The following is a 14,297-nucleotide window of genomic DNA, read 5'->3' on the forward strand; positions in this document are numbered from 1 at the left end:
TGAGCACACAGTAGATACAAGCTTTCTTAATTGCAATGATTAAAGTATATTACTGAAGACATATTACAAAAAATAAAGAAGTACATTATATTGCGACACTAATCGCTATTACTTACTCATCCCGTCATAGCACTGCAATTCAAGTCTATTATTAATATAATAATAGGTCAAAATTCGAAGTAAGAAGAGTGAAGGATGTTGGCTACTTCTCTTTCTTTGAGGTTGTAATGCATGAAACTTCTTTAATATTTTTATCCCAAAAGGATAAAATTCAAGAACTTAAACCCTAAAATCAGGATTTTTGTAGCATAATTGAGAAAAAACCTTAGATTTTGGACCCTATTTTGCATATATCAAAAGAAAACGAACCTAACAGAAAGAAGAAGAAATTCAACTCCATAGAAAGAAGGCAGGAAATCAACATACATATGAACTTGCTGGTTAAAAGGATCATGGTAGGGCTTGTAAACCTGATTTAATTTTCGTACACTTTTGCTTCGTCGACCGGGTCTCCGCTACCACACTGTATCTCTGGCACAAAAGTGATTGCGCAACACTTCGGAGAGGAGATCATGGACTAATAGTACTTCAACAAATTTTGCTAACAACAAACAAATTCAGAATCTATACGAAAGCCATTATATGATGTCAAATTGCGTTAGATGGATATATGCTCAAATGAACGAAATGAAATATCAATATAGCGCATCAATAGGGGAATTCTATTAGATTAGCACGACAATTTATTAAGGACCAATACCCGAACAACCAAATTAGAAATAACAAAATTTCTGTAAACTTAATACGTAATTTACTATAGTGTTAATATACGAAGAGCCAAAACATCAGAGCACTGACATGGATCTAAAAAATTGAGACTTGAAACTAAAATACTGCATAAAAGGAATTAAATATAGTCAAAAAATGGCAAAAGAATAAAGAGTAGGAATGATGTTGAATTAGATCGTTATGTTACCTTTCTTCCAGTTTCGACTTGTTGATACTGGATAATTTACTCCGCCCATAACCAAGTTCATAAACTCAGAGTTTTCTTTTCTTTTTTTGGGTTTATTAACAAACGATATACACTAAAGATAGGGAATTCAAGAAGATAAGATGTAATGTTAGATAATAAAGATGGAATTCAAGAGACACCATAACTGTTTTCTCAATTTGAGAAAGAAAAGGAATGGGCGTGACTTTTAATTTTCAAATAAGTGACTGTTGAGTTTTTTTAAATAGCAGATAAATAGGAAAAATAGAGGGAAACCCCCAAAAAAATGGAGAAAAAAGATAAAGGCAAATTTTGATCTTGATACCTGCCACATCACCGGACTAAGTCCATCAATTATATAGATATATAGATTATTGTTATTGTTATTATTTGAGTTGAGCTTAACTGAAGAAGTTGGATTCATATAATGGATCCAATTTATTTTGGGATTGAAGCATAATTACTATTGTTGTTGTTATTATTATGTTTTCTACTAATAGGAAGCTAAATCAATTAATTTATATTTTAATAATTCTCTTAACCTTTTTCTCTAATTGATTTGCTTTGGTTTTCTATTTTACAACAAAATGCCGAGTTTGAGAGAGCACAAATGTAAAAGCATGGCCATCGAGCAAAGAGACGGCCACAAAGAGGTGAAAATCCTGAGATCAAAGCTTTGGCTGTTGGAAAGATAAAACAGCAGTTGTCTTAATACACAATCTTCAACAATTTTCATTTTAATAATTCAGGAAGGTTTGTATGTTTCATCTTGCCATTTATTTTAATTTACTGTGAATTGATGAATTATGAATATGCTTTTCCTTGTTTCATTGAGTATTTGTTATGATTATTGGGTTTGAAACTCTGTTTAGAGATGTTTATTGATAACTTGATTGACATTTGGTTCTTTACTCTATTCTCTCTCGTCTCTTTTTTCTTTTTTAAGAAAGAAAAAGAAATGAACAAAAAAGTAAAAGTAAAAGGATAGAATCTGCCTTTGTTAGTGTGTTAAGTTGAGAACAAAGGCACTCTTAATGCTAAGTCTGGTCTTGGTTGACGATACCAAAATATATACAGCACTCTTGGAGCTTTTTCACTAACTAAGTGCAAGATTAGTTGTAGATTCTTTTCATTCTATTTATATATATATTCACGAATGCTCCAACTGATCTCATCGTCCCTTGAATATATACAAAAATTGCATACTCCATTGGCTTTCGAAAATGGAAATTGTGCCAGCTGAATCCATCATCAGACGTAGAGCAGACGAAGTGGCTGAATGGTTACATTCTGTCATTGATATAGCTGGCCCTCCTCCTAGTACAACATCAGTTAATCCAACACCGCGTGTGGAGGAGTACAAAATAAGAACAATTCCCTCTACGCTTTTTAATAGTACTAGTGGGGGAGATTATGCCAAGTACTATGAGCCCCATGTGGTTTCCATTGGTCCAATACACCATGGAAAACCTCATCTTCAAGCCATGGAGAAGTTCAAACGGGAAGTAGTGAGGGAAACGGTTGGACGTGTAGGCATACCCATTGCGGAAGTGTATGCAGCTGTTGAAAAGGACTTGCTCAGCGCTCGGAATTGTTACTCTCCTAGTCCTTCCGAATGTTATGCTGACGACCGTGACTGGTGTCTGATGTTGTTCCTTGACGGCTGCTTTATTATTGAATTCCTCTCCAATGAAGATAGAATTACTAGTGGTAGCAGGAGCACGCTGAATATGAAGAAACATTATCGAGATTTGGTGTGTCGTGACCTTTTATTGTTCGAAAATCAATTGCCTTTCCAGATTCTACATGTGTTAGCACGCGCATTTGCATTTACTGAGGATCATTTGCTAGACCTTACCGGGCGTTTCCTCTTTAACCATTTGTTAACAATATCCCCTTATACTTCATTTATTGGTTATGTAGAGTACGGTTACTTTAGAAAAATCATGACGGACCCGGCCACTCCAACTCCTGCTCATCTTCTTCAAAATTTTAGAGACCTATGGATTCCTTCTTATTTTAGAGAAGAAGAAGAAGATGGTGCTATTTTTGAACCTTTATCAGTCACAGAGCTGAAGAAAATGGGTATTCGTTGCAGTTGTTCAAACAAACAACAATATTTTGGCTCATCAGTCATCCAGCTTAAATCATTTGTGTTATCAGGAACGTTGTTCCTTCCTCGACTAGTTATCAACGAATGGACCAAGACCCTGTTATTAAACCTAGTCGCTTTTGAATTTTTATGCAGCGAACAAGATAAAACCATAGGGGTCTGGTCTTACTTGAATCTCATGAATATGTTGATTAAAGGAGAGGAAGATGTTAAGGAGCTGCGAGCCAGGGGCATTCTTCAGCTCAAATCCATTAGTAGTGACCAAGAAGTGGTTTACCTCTTGAGAGATACAACAACACGTGCAGCGCCTAATCATCGAGCTTACTGGCAAGTCGAGCGATATATTTTTACTTACTCCAAAAGTAAAATGTTCCCTCTACGAGTTCTCTTTGCTGAACTTAAGCATAGGTACTTTCGTGGTCCCTGGAGTTTTCTGCTGTTTCTTGCTGTTCTCTTCACTGTCAGTATGACTGTAATTCAGACCGTCCTCACAGCAATTCAGACTTATAAATAGACTGATTGTGCATACGCATGTTGCCCCCTATCAACATTTCATTCTTGTTTTTGCCTGTATCTTCATTTGTTGTATTATGATTGTGGTCGAATATGGAAACCGTTGGATGAGTTTACTTGATGAAAACTCGTCCAATGGATTTGTTAGGAGGCAATAATTAGGCCTTTTGTTTGGCATCATGTTTCCAATTGTACTTTCCATATATTCATAATATCTTGATTGTGTTGTTACGGCTTGTTTGGATGGTTATGTATCGTTCATAATGTATCATATAATATTGTATTGTACTGTATCATTTTGATGTAAACAATGTTTGGATAGATTGTATTGTTTATCGTCGTTTCATGAAGTCATGCACCAACAATATGAGAATAAACTTGCAATATTATTATTTTAAATAGTAAGGTATGAGGTAATATTATTATACAAAAAAGATAAGGTAAGGATAAAATAGGATTTTTTTTAATAATAAAAAAAGAGCAAAATGAGCGGAAAAATAAGGAAACAACATGACCACACCAAATCAGTCGTTCCATATATAAAGTGACATTTTTTGTCGTTATGTAACGACGGATTTAATAATATAAAATTTAAGTAACAACCAAAATAAATATTGTATTTAACGTAACAATACGATACAATACAACAAGTAACAACCATCCAAACAAGCCTTTAGTGCAATAGTAGAATATGGTACAACAATTCCAGTGAAGACATTCTTTAGTATGCTTAGAAGTTTCTTACCATATATATCTATTTGATCAATAAGGGTCAATTTTTATTATTAATGTCTGATTTTGCTATTTAAAATTCACCAAGAAGCAGAGGATGAGCAACATCACTTATTTTAAGTTTGCCAACACTGGCTAAACTTTTAAACACAAATGGCTACCTGTTGCTATTCCTAACTTCCTACGCTTAAGTATAACACAATTTAACCTTCAATTGGTCAGTAGTAAGTCAACCCTGATGAGGAAAAATGTCCATTACAACCATTTAAAAATACAGACAAGAAGAGATTATTTAGAAGAAATGGAAACATCTTAAGTGTTTCTCCCTAACTATTAACAAACAGCATATATACTATCCTAAGTTTTATTTTTCAAGTTTCCTTTCTTAGAAATATTCACAATTTTTCATATTTTATCACATCACTTTGCTCATATTCTATCTGTGCATTAGAGGGACTCTGCAAATTGAGGAGCTCCTAAGTCAAGCTCTTGTTTCATTATGCAGTTCATAAACCAGTCACTGCTGAAAGTCCATAATCCCTTCTTCACTGCTGACAATGCTTCATCCATGTCTTCTTCACATGCAACGAATATCGTTTTAGAATCGTCTTTCACTTGATCTAGTCCATGTATAACCTAAAAATTTGGTAAGAAATGAACATCAAATAATGCAGGGAAAAATTACATGCTCCATCTCCTTAATTTTCAATTATTTCCATCTTGGTCGTTTTTTCTCAAGCGGAGAAAGTACAAGTTGACTCCCCTTAATTGGCCTACCTAGTGCAAATCCAGATTAGTCGAGCCAGTAGATTTTAGATAATAGATGGTGAAAGAAAAGGAGAGAAAGTGCAAGTTTGACATGATTTTGGAAAAATATAAACGGCATTATGAATATTCTGAAGATTGCTTGCTCATTAAGCAAATATTAACTCACATTTCCTCCTGCAGATTTTATAATGGCTGATAAGGTACCAACTGGAGGATGAACATGAGCTGCAAGACATATGTCATACCCCTTGAGCAGAGATTGGGGGTATGTTTTTGCTCTAAGAACTGCTCCTTTAAGCTCAGTTCTGTACTTCAGTTCGTAGTCTTCATCCCTCAAAATAAATGGCATTTCATCTGGAAAAATCAACGGGGACTGATCAACAAGTGTCAATAATCCAATTAAGGTCAAACTTAACAGTTTTTACCCACCTATAAATTTTCCATCCCGGAAGCTTTCTTTCAACCAACTTGGTGACAGTATCCAAGCTCTGATCGCATTTCCACAAGACCAAAAACAAGAAAACATGCAATCAAATTCTGGAGTCTAGCTACTTACAAGAATTTAGGTTACAAATACAAGAGATAGAAGTGAATGGACGATGTATTGTCTATATGTTTAGAAAAATAAGACATTACATATGACGTTCAAAAAAGATCAACGGACATTTGGATAGTATCTTAACTTTTTGGCACTATGCTGCATTATTTCCAGCCATGACAATCCTACATATTTTACTAAAAGCACAACAACCAAAATCTAAAATCATCCTATCAAAAATTTATCCTATAGATGCAGACATAGATTTTCACATAGGTTTGGAACATTTTATGTACTTTTTGCATAAAATGTCCCGTAAACTCTTATTGCACATGATGTGACAATTTTGCATACACTCTTAAGATGTCCATCTTGGAGAAACTGTCCTTTTCAGAAGGGAAAGCTTAAAGTAGCCTTAAGAAAGAAAACGTTCATCTTTTAACCTGAAATAAACATCAGATGTAAACTCTAGTAATTGTATTCGGGAAATAAGCAGAGAAAACTAAAGGATGGACAATAGTCAGTCCATCTTGTAATTTAGACTTAGGGCAGTTCAACTCCACCTGAAGCGCCTCGGCTAGCAAACCAAGTAGCTATTTGATCATGTGTTAGGCTGTGTTAGAATGACGAGTCGCACTCAAAAATGTAAGTTGCATATCCATCTCATCTTCTATACTTCTGAACTGGGTAACTATGGTGCATAATATACTTTTAGTATAACTGTGGTGCGTAAAGTACAATATTGGTCTTTGATTTGATCATTCCTCATCGACTGTAGTTCACATGCCCATGGCCAGTATTGAGAGACTTAAAACCTGAACTTACTTCTGACTACTTTGAACTAGTAGTCTAGTAACATAGCCTAACTATCACAACTCTATGCTTTTACCTTTCCTGGTTTTATTTTCCTTCAATTGATCAGTTTTGGTTTTTTTTCCCTCTCAATATTACTAGCGATAAAGGACTACAGGAGAAATAGCAGAAACAGTGGACAAACGAAAATAGGAAAATAACAACTCCAAATTTATGGAATAGTCAAGATAGATTAAAATGCCATCAGGCTGCAGCAAGCAGCACACGGAGGAGAAACTCACCCTGAGCAGAGAGCAGAGCAAAAATTCAAGGTTTTCCTCACTTTGCCTGTGACTACGTGTGTGCTTACACTTCCATCAGAAGTAACATCTCCACCAAGGTCTCCGATTATCTGCATAAGCAGCATAAATGTGCAGTTAAAAGGAACAATAACTGAGAAGAATCCCTCAAATAACTGAAAAATAGGTTACAGATTCATATTGTGAAAGGGATTAAGCATCAAATAATCATTAAAGAAGTATCTGGCAAAAAAGTAGGCAACTAGAGTATACCTTGGTCAAATTTGCTTTTTTATTATCATCAGCAATGTTCATCAGCATAATTCTGTAGCTTGTCCCTCTTGAAGAAACGCCTCGGCTACTGTGACCTTTATATGTGGCATTAACTGTTGTAGCTTCTTCAGCATTCTTTTCCAGAGAGCAGCTTGTCAATCGGTCACTAGGATTAATATCTGCCCGACATTTTCTCTTTGAAACTGCAGAGAAACTAATCCCCACATCACTTTCTAAACTATTGTCCTTAGCATGCAAGTCACATTCAGTTTGATGTCCTCCCTTTATTTTTTTGGATTTAACAGAAGTGTACGATGTTTCCCAAGTCCTCTTCTTTGATCCTGATGCTGAACAAGAACATTGTTTCAGAAAAGCCTGGCTTTCGCTTTCATTGAATCCCATAGGTCCGCGCTTGCTGCTCCCAGCAGCACAATCTCCAGGTTGATAGTCTTGACAATCTTGAAAGAAATACAGAAACGAGAATAGTGATACACATTGAAAGATCTGTAGAAGTCACAATATGCTCTAACCTTTTTTTTCTTTTGAATTCAAAGTAACTAAAAATAATGTTGATGAAGCCAGACATTTAAGGGTCATAAAATTACCAAATTTACCTTGGAGCTAGTAACTATTTTGATGTGTGCAGGGAAGTAATTGTTACAAGGATAAACATGGAGTTGATACAAGATGAAAATTAATGTGGTAGTTCTGTGAATTAGCAGAAGTGGTATTAGCTTCGCTTACCGTAGTAGTTAGAGCCGATGCTTTTAGTTGCCTCATTTCTGTACTGGGAATGGTCATTTCCATCAGACACAGTTTCTCTTTGTTCTTGAAAAACTGGAGATTGGCAATCCTCTCCTGAAGGCTTCAAGGGAAATTTCAGACTTAGATACACTGCAGAATCGTGTAAGTTGTCCTTGTTGAAATGAGAAATCATGAGATTTGAACCACCAGGAAAACACAATGCTTTCCGAATATCAGCCTTAACGGGGAGCCTGCGAGCTCTGCCTTTCGTGTCAACTTGACCAATAACTGAAAACCCCTACACGTGTTGCTTATTATCATAAAGTGTAGGAGCAACAGAGCATGTGCATAGCCAGTATCTATGCACCTATTTGATTTGTGTTATCCGTATCTAAACTATACATAAGAAATACAGAGGGATTTATCATAAGGTAAATACCATAATGCATTTTGACATATTTTGTTTTCAGCTTGATAAAGTTCATCAAAAATATGAAACTTACCTTAAATAGCATGCTTTTGGGAATCTTTTATACATATTTACTAATGTATTATATTCTAAAACCAGCCATGATTGGTTATAGTTCAACCCTATACAAGCATAATTGGAGGTTTACCTGCTTAAGCCAAAATAGTTCAGACTCCTTATCTCCCCAGCAAAGTACGGTTCGAACACCCACACCTTGCAATCTTTTCCTCAGCTCCATATAGATTAAGTGACCAAGCCCCTGCAAGTCAAGGTGTTAATATTGTCCCAAGTTCCTATACCATTGAACATTATCTATTAGGAAATTTGTCAAAACTAATGCATGCAGATGTTTAAAAGCGTAAAATTTTAGGATCTTTCAGACTTTAAAATACTTGTTGAATAGTTATGAAGGAATTGTTGAATGGATACACTTATTTGGTTAATTTGGGTCTGCAATAATCATATCTCTTATAATGAGCAGAGAAGAGCACATAAAGAATAAAGAAGATGAAAAATTTAACAAGTTTAACAGAAACGCTACATCTATGTTTCTCACAAAATTCATAGTTCTAGAAGACAGCATTAATATTTGCAATTTTGCACTCATATCTCTCGAAGCACGAGAGAAATGCTACAGTCTTAATCCAGTATGTGAATCAAAGCGACAATCAGAAATCAACATAAAAATCATATTAAAGCTAGGGAACAACTAGTGAACCTTGAGTTGGTACACCGATTTAACAGCCGCAAGAGGAACCTCAGCAAATTGCATATCAGCTGGAACTATTTGATAAGTGATTGCAGCAATGACCTTGACAATAAAAAGATAAAAAAGGATTAGATGCAGAATTTCAGTTAAAGCAATGTGCAGTAGACCTTCACGAGCACTCAGACTTGCACATTTAAATAGTAATGTTAATACATAGAAATACACATTCCATCAAGCTCGATGACCTATAAGACAGAATTTTTTATTCCATTTATACCAAGAAGCACATAATAAGTACTAGTGCAGCAATCATCGGAGCTGAGCATACCTCCTCAGGTTCTATGCCATCCTTGGTTTTCAGAACTAGCGTGCAGTACTTCCTGCCAAAGCAATCAACATTCAAAATGCAGATTTCACATCCATTCACAAAATATATGAAATCACTGGGTTGTTGTTTTGTTGTCACAAAATATATGAAATCCATCATAAGTAGGATTATGCTAAAAGACCATGAGAAAAACATATCAGCACAAAGAGAAGAATTAACTGCTACATAATTATACCCATTTGATACACATCTTTCAAGGAATTGTGATTCTTTTCCAGTGTTTGCAGCATAGTTCATTGCTGGTAGCTCTTTTGAATAAATGCTCAATACTTCCTGCCGCAACATAGACAGTAAACAAGTGAGGATGGTGATATGGTGTCCATCTCATTCAAATGGTTTGATAGCCAACCTTGTTGAATTAATATGATTTGGCAGCTAATTTTGTTGACTTAGTTTGGTTTGGTAGCCAACCTTGTTGAATTTGTGAAAAGGGTGTGTAAATTGTCAAATATTGTAGGCTTTAGAGAGTGAAGTTTTGGCAATAAAAGGAGAGCTTCAACTCTCATTTCATCAAATCAACAAAGAGTGAAAGATAGAGAGCAAGTTATTCCATAGACTTGTGAAGATAGTTTGTGAAGAAAAATAGAGTGTGAAAAATATTGTAGTGAGGTGAAAAAAGCAAAAGAGTATTTTTTTCTTTTGAGGGTGTAGTGGTCTTAGGAGTATTTGTACTCGTTACTACAAAGTGTAAAATTCCTCGCTATAGTGATATCAGTTGCTCTTCTTGGCCGTGGTTTTTCCCTTATTCAGAAGGGTTTCCACGTAAAATTTTGGTGTCATTTTTGCTGCATTTTTTTTCTTGCTGATTTAACCATAACTTAGTGGTCCGCGTTTATCACTAATACCGTGAATATTATTTTTACGAGGTTTATTCCCAACATATGGAAAACAACTTAGTCTAAGCCGCAATTATCAAGCAGGGTAAAATAAAAGATAAGCACAGACAACAGAGAAAGAAAACACCACCTTCATTTGTTACACAACACGAATAATTTGTCGGTGTGTTCTGATTTTGTCAACCAATAGACATAGAAAGGGCTAAGTAATCACAACTGCACAGCCTTTACAGATTTCCCAATCACCCTACCTTCATCTTTTCCCCTAATTACCAATTCATCTATAGGTAGATGCTCTAAATCATAATCCAATCCAAACATAGAATGCCCACCACCATTTTCTGGCAGAACTTTGTCGAGTATAGACAGAAACAAGTAGGAAGGTGTCTCCCAAAATGCTTGAGCTAATATTAACCAAAAGATCATTTACTCCGGAAATGTTAACCACCAAATTTGCATGATGCTATAGACAAAGCACCACCAAATTCTTTTTACATCTTATCAAAATACTATTTTCATTTTCTCCATTTGCGCAGCAACTTCCAAGTACAGTAGCCAAACTCATGAGAAAACTTGTGTCCAAGAGGTAAGCTAAAGCAGCTGCAATATAAAAAACTATATGCAAACAAATAGTATAATTATGACGAATGAACCGAGCAAAATGAATATAATGAATTCATATAACTGACACAGACTAGTTTGGCACTAAGGTGCATTTTATTCAATTGATTATATACAAAATACACTACACTCAAATACACCTAGAAACAAACTAGGTATGCACAAAAAAAGGATATACCTGAAGTAAAGACTTGGTTTTTCCGTCAACATCTTTGGGATTAATGAGCATGAAGCAGTAATTACCTAATCAACACAGGCCCACAACCAAATTGATCATTTCACAAATCAAGAAAAATCATAGATACAACAAACTCAACAAAATGAAACAAAAAAGAAAAATTTATCCCAAAAAAATCCCATACCATTTTCCTCATACCCACTATTCATAGGGATTTCGCCTTCCTTTGAGCAATTCCCATCATCCACCACTACAAAACACATTAACATTAGCAAACCACTCACTTCAAAATATTATAAGCATTAATTAATATCTCGATAAATATGGTAACTAACATGCTATCACATATAAAAATTCACTTACACTATCAGTGTATATAACTTAAATCCTAAAGAAAAACCTGAATGACCATCCAAGAAGTATAGTAAACAAATAAATAATAATAAATGTTATACTAAGTAAGATTATTACCAAAGATTTTGACTTTGGCGTTCTTTGCCAAAGATATTTCGAGACTGTTTTCGTTTAATTCTGAGGAGAATTTCCCAGCTTCCACAACAATCTTACAATTTCCTAAAAATAACAAAAATAAAAAAAAATGAAAATTAGGGATTTTATGAGGATAATTATTGAACTGTTAAATTGGAGCAATCTAGGGTTTTTTTTGCTTACCGATGGGAATAGGTGTATTAGAAGAGAAGAGAGAAGATCGTTTTTTCGGAGCCATTGTAACGTACGTCGTAAGCTACTTTGCCTTTGTTTTTTATTTTGAAAAATGGAAGAAAAAAAATGGTGGGAAACGCAGAGCGAGTATTTATAAAGGATGATTTAAGCGGGAAAAAGAAGTAGTTTTGAATTTGGTTTTACGTTTTTTCATTTTCTTTTTTAAATTTTTTTAACAGTACTCGTATATTTTAAAATATACGACCTGCTCTTTTATGTGTTTTTTTTAATTTCCTTCTTTAAATTCGTTTAAGCCACGACCTGACCGTAATGATATTCCGTCTCAAATAGTTCTTACCCAAAGTAAAAATTAAAAATTAATTAAAATAATTCATTTGTTAAGGTGAAAAATAACTTAAAACTCTAATATATGATAGAATGTGCAAATTATTAGTTGCGAGAAATCAGTTAAGGTTGCTTTTATGTTTTTCTTTTATGTTTTTTTTTTTGGTAAATAAACAATTTTATTACCAAGCAATGTTATGTACTGAGTTTCAAACCTACAAAATCAAATAAATTACACACGCGAGCTGAGCATAGTGCCCCAAATGCTAGGTACTTCCTATCTATCTATCTTCTACCTTCACTGCCTGTGGATATGAATCCAATTCTTTTAATTTATTAGCTACTTTTGACTTCTTGTTTCCTCGATAAAATACGTCTTGTACTATCACCCGAAAGATCCCATCAACAGTCTTCTTCTTGTCCTGGAACAATGTTGTATTCCTCTCAAGCCATATATAGTAGACATACCCTGCGAGAGTCATTTTGTAGACCTCCGCAATGACTTTCTTTCCATTTATTTCTTGGACTGTCCATTCAATCTCTTCATCCCACTTCAATACCGACCTTTGGAATCCCTGCCATTTCAGTAGTCTCCCCAAGATTTCTTTTGACATCCCACATTCAAAAAATAAGTGTGGAATGGTTTCATTTTCCTCATTACACAACTTACATTTTTGGTCTATTGCTTTGCCCCATCCTGCTACCTTATCTTTCGTGTGCAACTTCCCTTGGATCGCCAAATTTATTATAAAACTCCACCTAGGAACAGCATAGTTGTTGCAAGTTAGTCTCTTCCATGGAACCTTTGGGAACTCCCCTCTCATTCTATGGTACATCTTTTTAATAGAGAAGGATTGATGGCTCATCAACTCTGTAGCCTCCATTCCTGTCATTTCTAGGTATGCCTTGGCTTTAAGAATTTTGAGTAGTACCCAGGATGCTTGCTTCACTTGGACCTCCCAGATGTTCTTCCCCTTCCCGTAGTATATATGGACCCACCTTACCCACAATTTATCTTTTTTGGTACATAGGTTCCACGGAAGTTTAATTATTGCTATCTTGTTCCGAGTTTCAATGTGTATTACATTTTAAAAAAAACTACTGTTCTGGGCCAACAGATCTTTTCCCAAGCCAACAATGCTCTCTTTGATACCTATGATGTGCCAGTCCAGAGAAAGCTTCTACATGTTGCCTCTATCAGTTTCATAACTTTCTTAGGTAGCACAAAGATTTGGGACCATAACACTTGGACTGAGGATAGTACACTTTTGATCAGATAGAGTCTGTAAGCACGTGATTTTTGCCCTATATGAGAATTACTCCCAAAAAATTCAAAAATAAAGTAATTTTTCTTGGTGTGCAATTTTGTGATATTTTTGAATAATTATTTGTATTTGTCTGTTGTTTGTTTATTTGTTAAATTAATAAAAATACAAAAATATGTCGCATTTGCATGTAGGATTTAATCCTATAATTGTTAGTAATTAAGTTTGGTTTACAAAAAAATAAAAATTACAAAAATAGGCATCGTTTGCATTTTTAGCATTTAATGTCCAAATATACAATTTTATGCTTAATTATTACTTAATTGTGCGTTAATTGTTATTGGGAGTTAATTTGCGCTTTTATAACTTAATTTAGTTCTTAATAATAAGTTAAGTATTTTTATAATTTAGTTTTAGAGAAATAAAAGAAGAAAAGAGAGCGAAAATATAAAGAAAGTCGGAATTGGGCCTCTTCTTCAATTTCAAACCACAGGCCCAAATAATTGCCCAACTTTCCCCATGACCCGGTCCACTTCAAACCGGGTCGACCCGGTCCGCTCCATTAACCCAACACCCCTTCTTCATTTTTGTCCAACACAAAACAAAACCAAAAAAATAAAAAATAAAAGGTGAATTATCACTATTAATAGTTTTATTTTTTGTTTTTTTTTATATATAAAAAATCCGAAAATATTTTATTTTATTTTTATTTTTATTTTTTTAAAATATATATATATATAATAATTTCGGGAATGATTTAAAAAAAATAAGAAAAAGGGAAGTATTGAATAAAAAAATATATAAAAGTAAAAATAGGTGAAATTCTTTTTTTTTTTAAAGTAAAAGAATGTAGAAGATTTAAAAATAAAAAGTTTTGTGGAAATTTTTAAAAAATTTAAAAGTAAAAGAAGGTTGGAATTAAAAAATAAATATAAAGGTATCTGAAAATTTAAAAAATTTAAAGTAATTGAAAGTAGCATTTTTGAAAGAAAAAGAAAAGATAGTGGTTTGTTTTTTAAAGAAAAGTTAAATAAAGTGAGATTCTCTTTTAAAAAAA

At 34.2% G+C, this 14,297-nt stretch overlaps 3 protein-coding genes across 6 annotated transcripts; 1 reads left to right on the forward strand and 2 right to left on the reverse strand.

Annotated features, from left to right (window-relative positions):
* The first annotated feature begins 2,120 nt into the window (after positions 1–2,120).
* LOC104243674 (UPF0481 protein At3g47200-like) lies at positions 2,121–3,849 on the forward strand. Its single transcript, XM_009798907.2, has one exon. It carries the CDS (start codon positions 2,218–2,220, stop codon positions 3,619–3,621), a length of 1,404 nt encoding a protein of 467 aa, XP_009797209.1. The 5' UTR covers positions 2,121–2,217; the 3' UTR covers positions 3,622–3,849.
* A 705-nt stretch (positions 3,850–4,554) lies between these two features.
* Positions 4,555–11,726, reverse strand: LOC104243673 (uncharacterized). Of its 4 annotated transcripts, none has more exons than XM_009798905.2 (14): positions 11,640–11,726; positions 11,439–11,540; positions 11,152–11,217; positions 10,968–11,032; positions 9,508–9,605; positions 9,273–9,324; positions 8,954–9,046; positions 8,384–8,494; positions 7,767–7,887; positions 7,023–7,480; positions 6,753–6,862; positions 5,550–5,608; positions 5,287–5,474; positions 4,555–4,988 (listed from the first exon to the last, which is right to left on the reverse strand). In XM_009798905.2, the coding sequence occupies exons 1-14, from the start codon at positions 11,692–11,694 to the stop codon at positions 4,800–4,802; spliced, it is 1,767 nt and encodes a 588-aa protein (XP_009797207.1). In that variant the 5' UTR covers positions 11,695–11,726; the 3' UTR covers positions 4,555–4,799. The 4 variants fall into 4 exon arrangements, with proteins under 4 accessions (XP_009797207.1, XP_009797206.1, XP_070027806.1 ...); XM_009798904.2 differs by having other exon boundaries at positions 7,767–8,064; XM_070171705.1 differs by lacking the exons at positions 9,508–9,605; positions 11,640–11,726 and having other exon boundaries at positions 7,767–8,064; positions 11,439–11,471.
* A 530-nt stretch (positions 11,727–12,256) lies between these two features.
* On the reverse strand, positions 12,257–12,868 carry LOC104243675 (uncharacterized). The gene has a single exon (XM_009798908.1). It carries the CDS (start codon positions 12,866–12,868, stop codon positions 12,257–12,259), a length of 612 nt encoding a protein of 203 aa, XP_009797210.1.
* Positions 12,869–14,297: the final 1,429 nt, after the last annotated feature.

This window comes from Nicotiana sylvestris, chromosome 4, assembly GCF_000393655.2.
Source record: "Nicotiana sylvestris chromosome 4, ASM39365v2, whole genome shotgun sequence".
NCBI lineage: Eukaryota > Viridiplantae > Streptophyta > Magnoliopsida > Solanales > Solanaceae > Nicotiana > Nicotiana sylvestris.

Excerpts from the sequence above, each read along its gene's own strand:
- LOC104243674 (XM_009798907.2), top strand. The coding sequence starts at position 2,218 with ATGGAAATTGTGCCAGCTGAATCCATCATCAGACGTAGAGCAGACGAA.
- LOC104243673 (XM_009798904.2), bottom strand. The coding sequence starts at position 11,694 with ATGGCTCCGAAAAAACGATCTTCTCTCTTCTCTTCTAATACACCTATT. Across the intron at positions 9,325-9,507 it reads GAAAGATGTGTATCAAATGG|GAAGTACTGCACGCTAGTTC; the intron begins GTATAATTATGT and ends TTGCTTTGGCAG. Across the intron at positions 5,475-5,549 it reads CCGGGATGGAAAATTTATAG|ATGAAATGCCATTTATTTTG; the intron begins GTGGGTAAAAAC and ends TGATTTTTCCAG.
- LOC104243675 (XM_009798908.1), bottom strand. The coding sequence starts at position 12,868 with ATGACAGGAATGGAGGCTACAGAGTTGATGAGCCATCAATCCTTCTCT.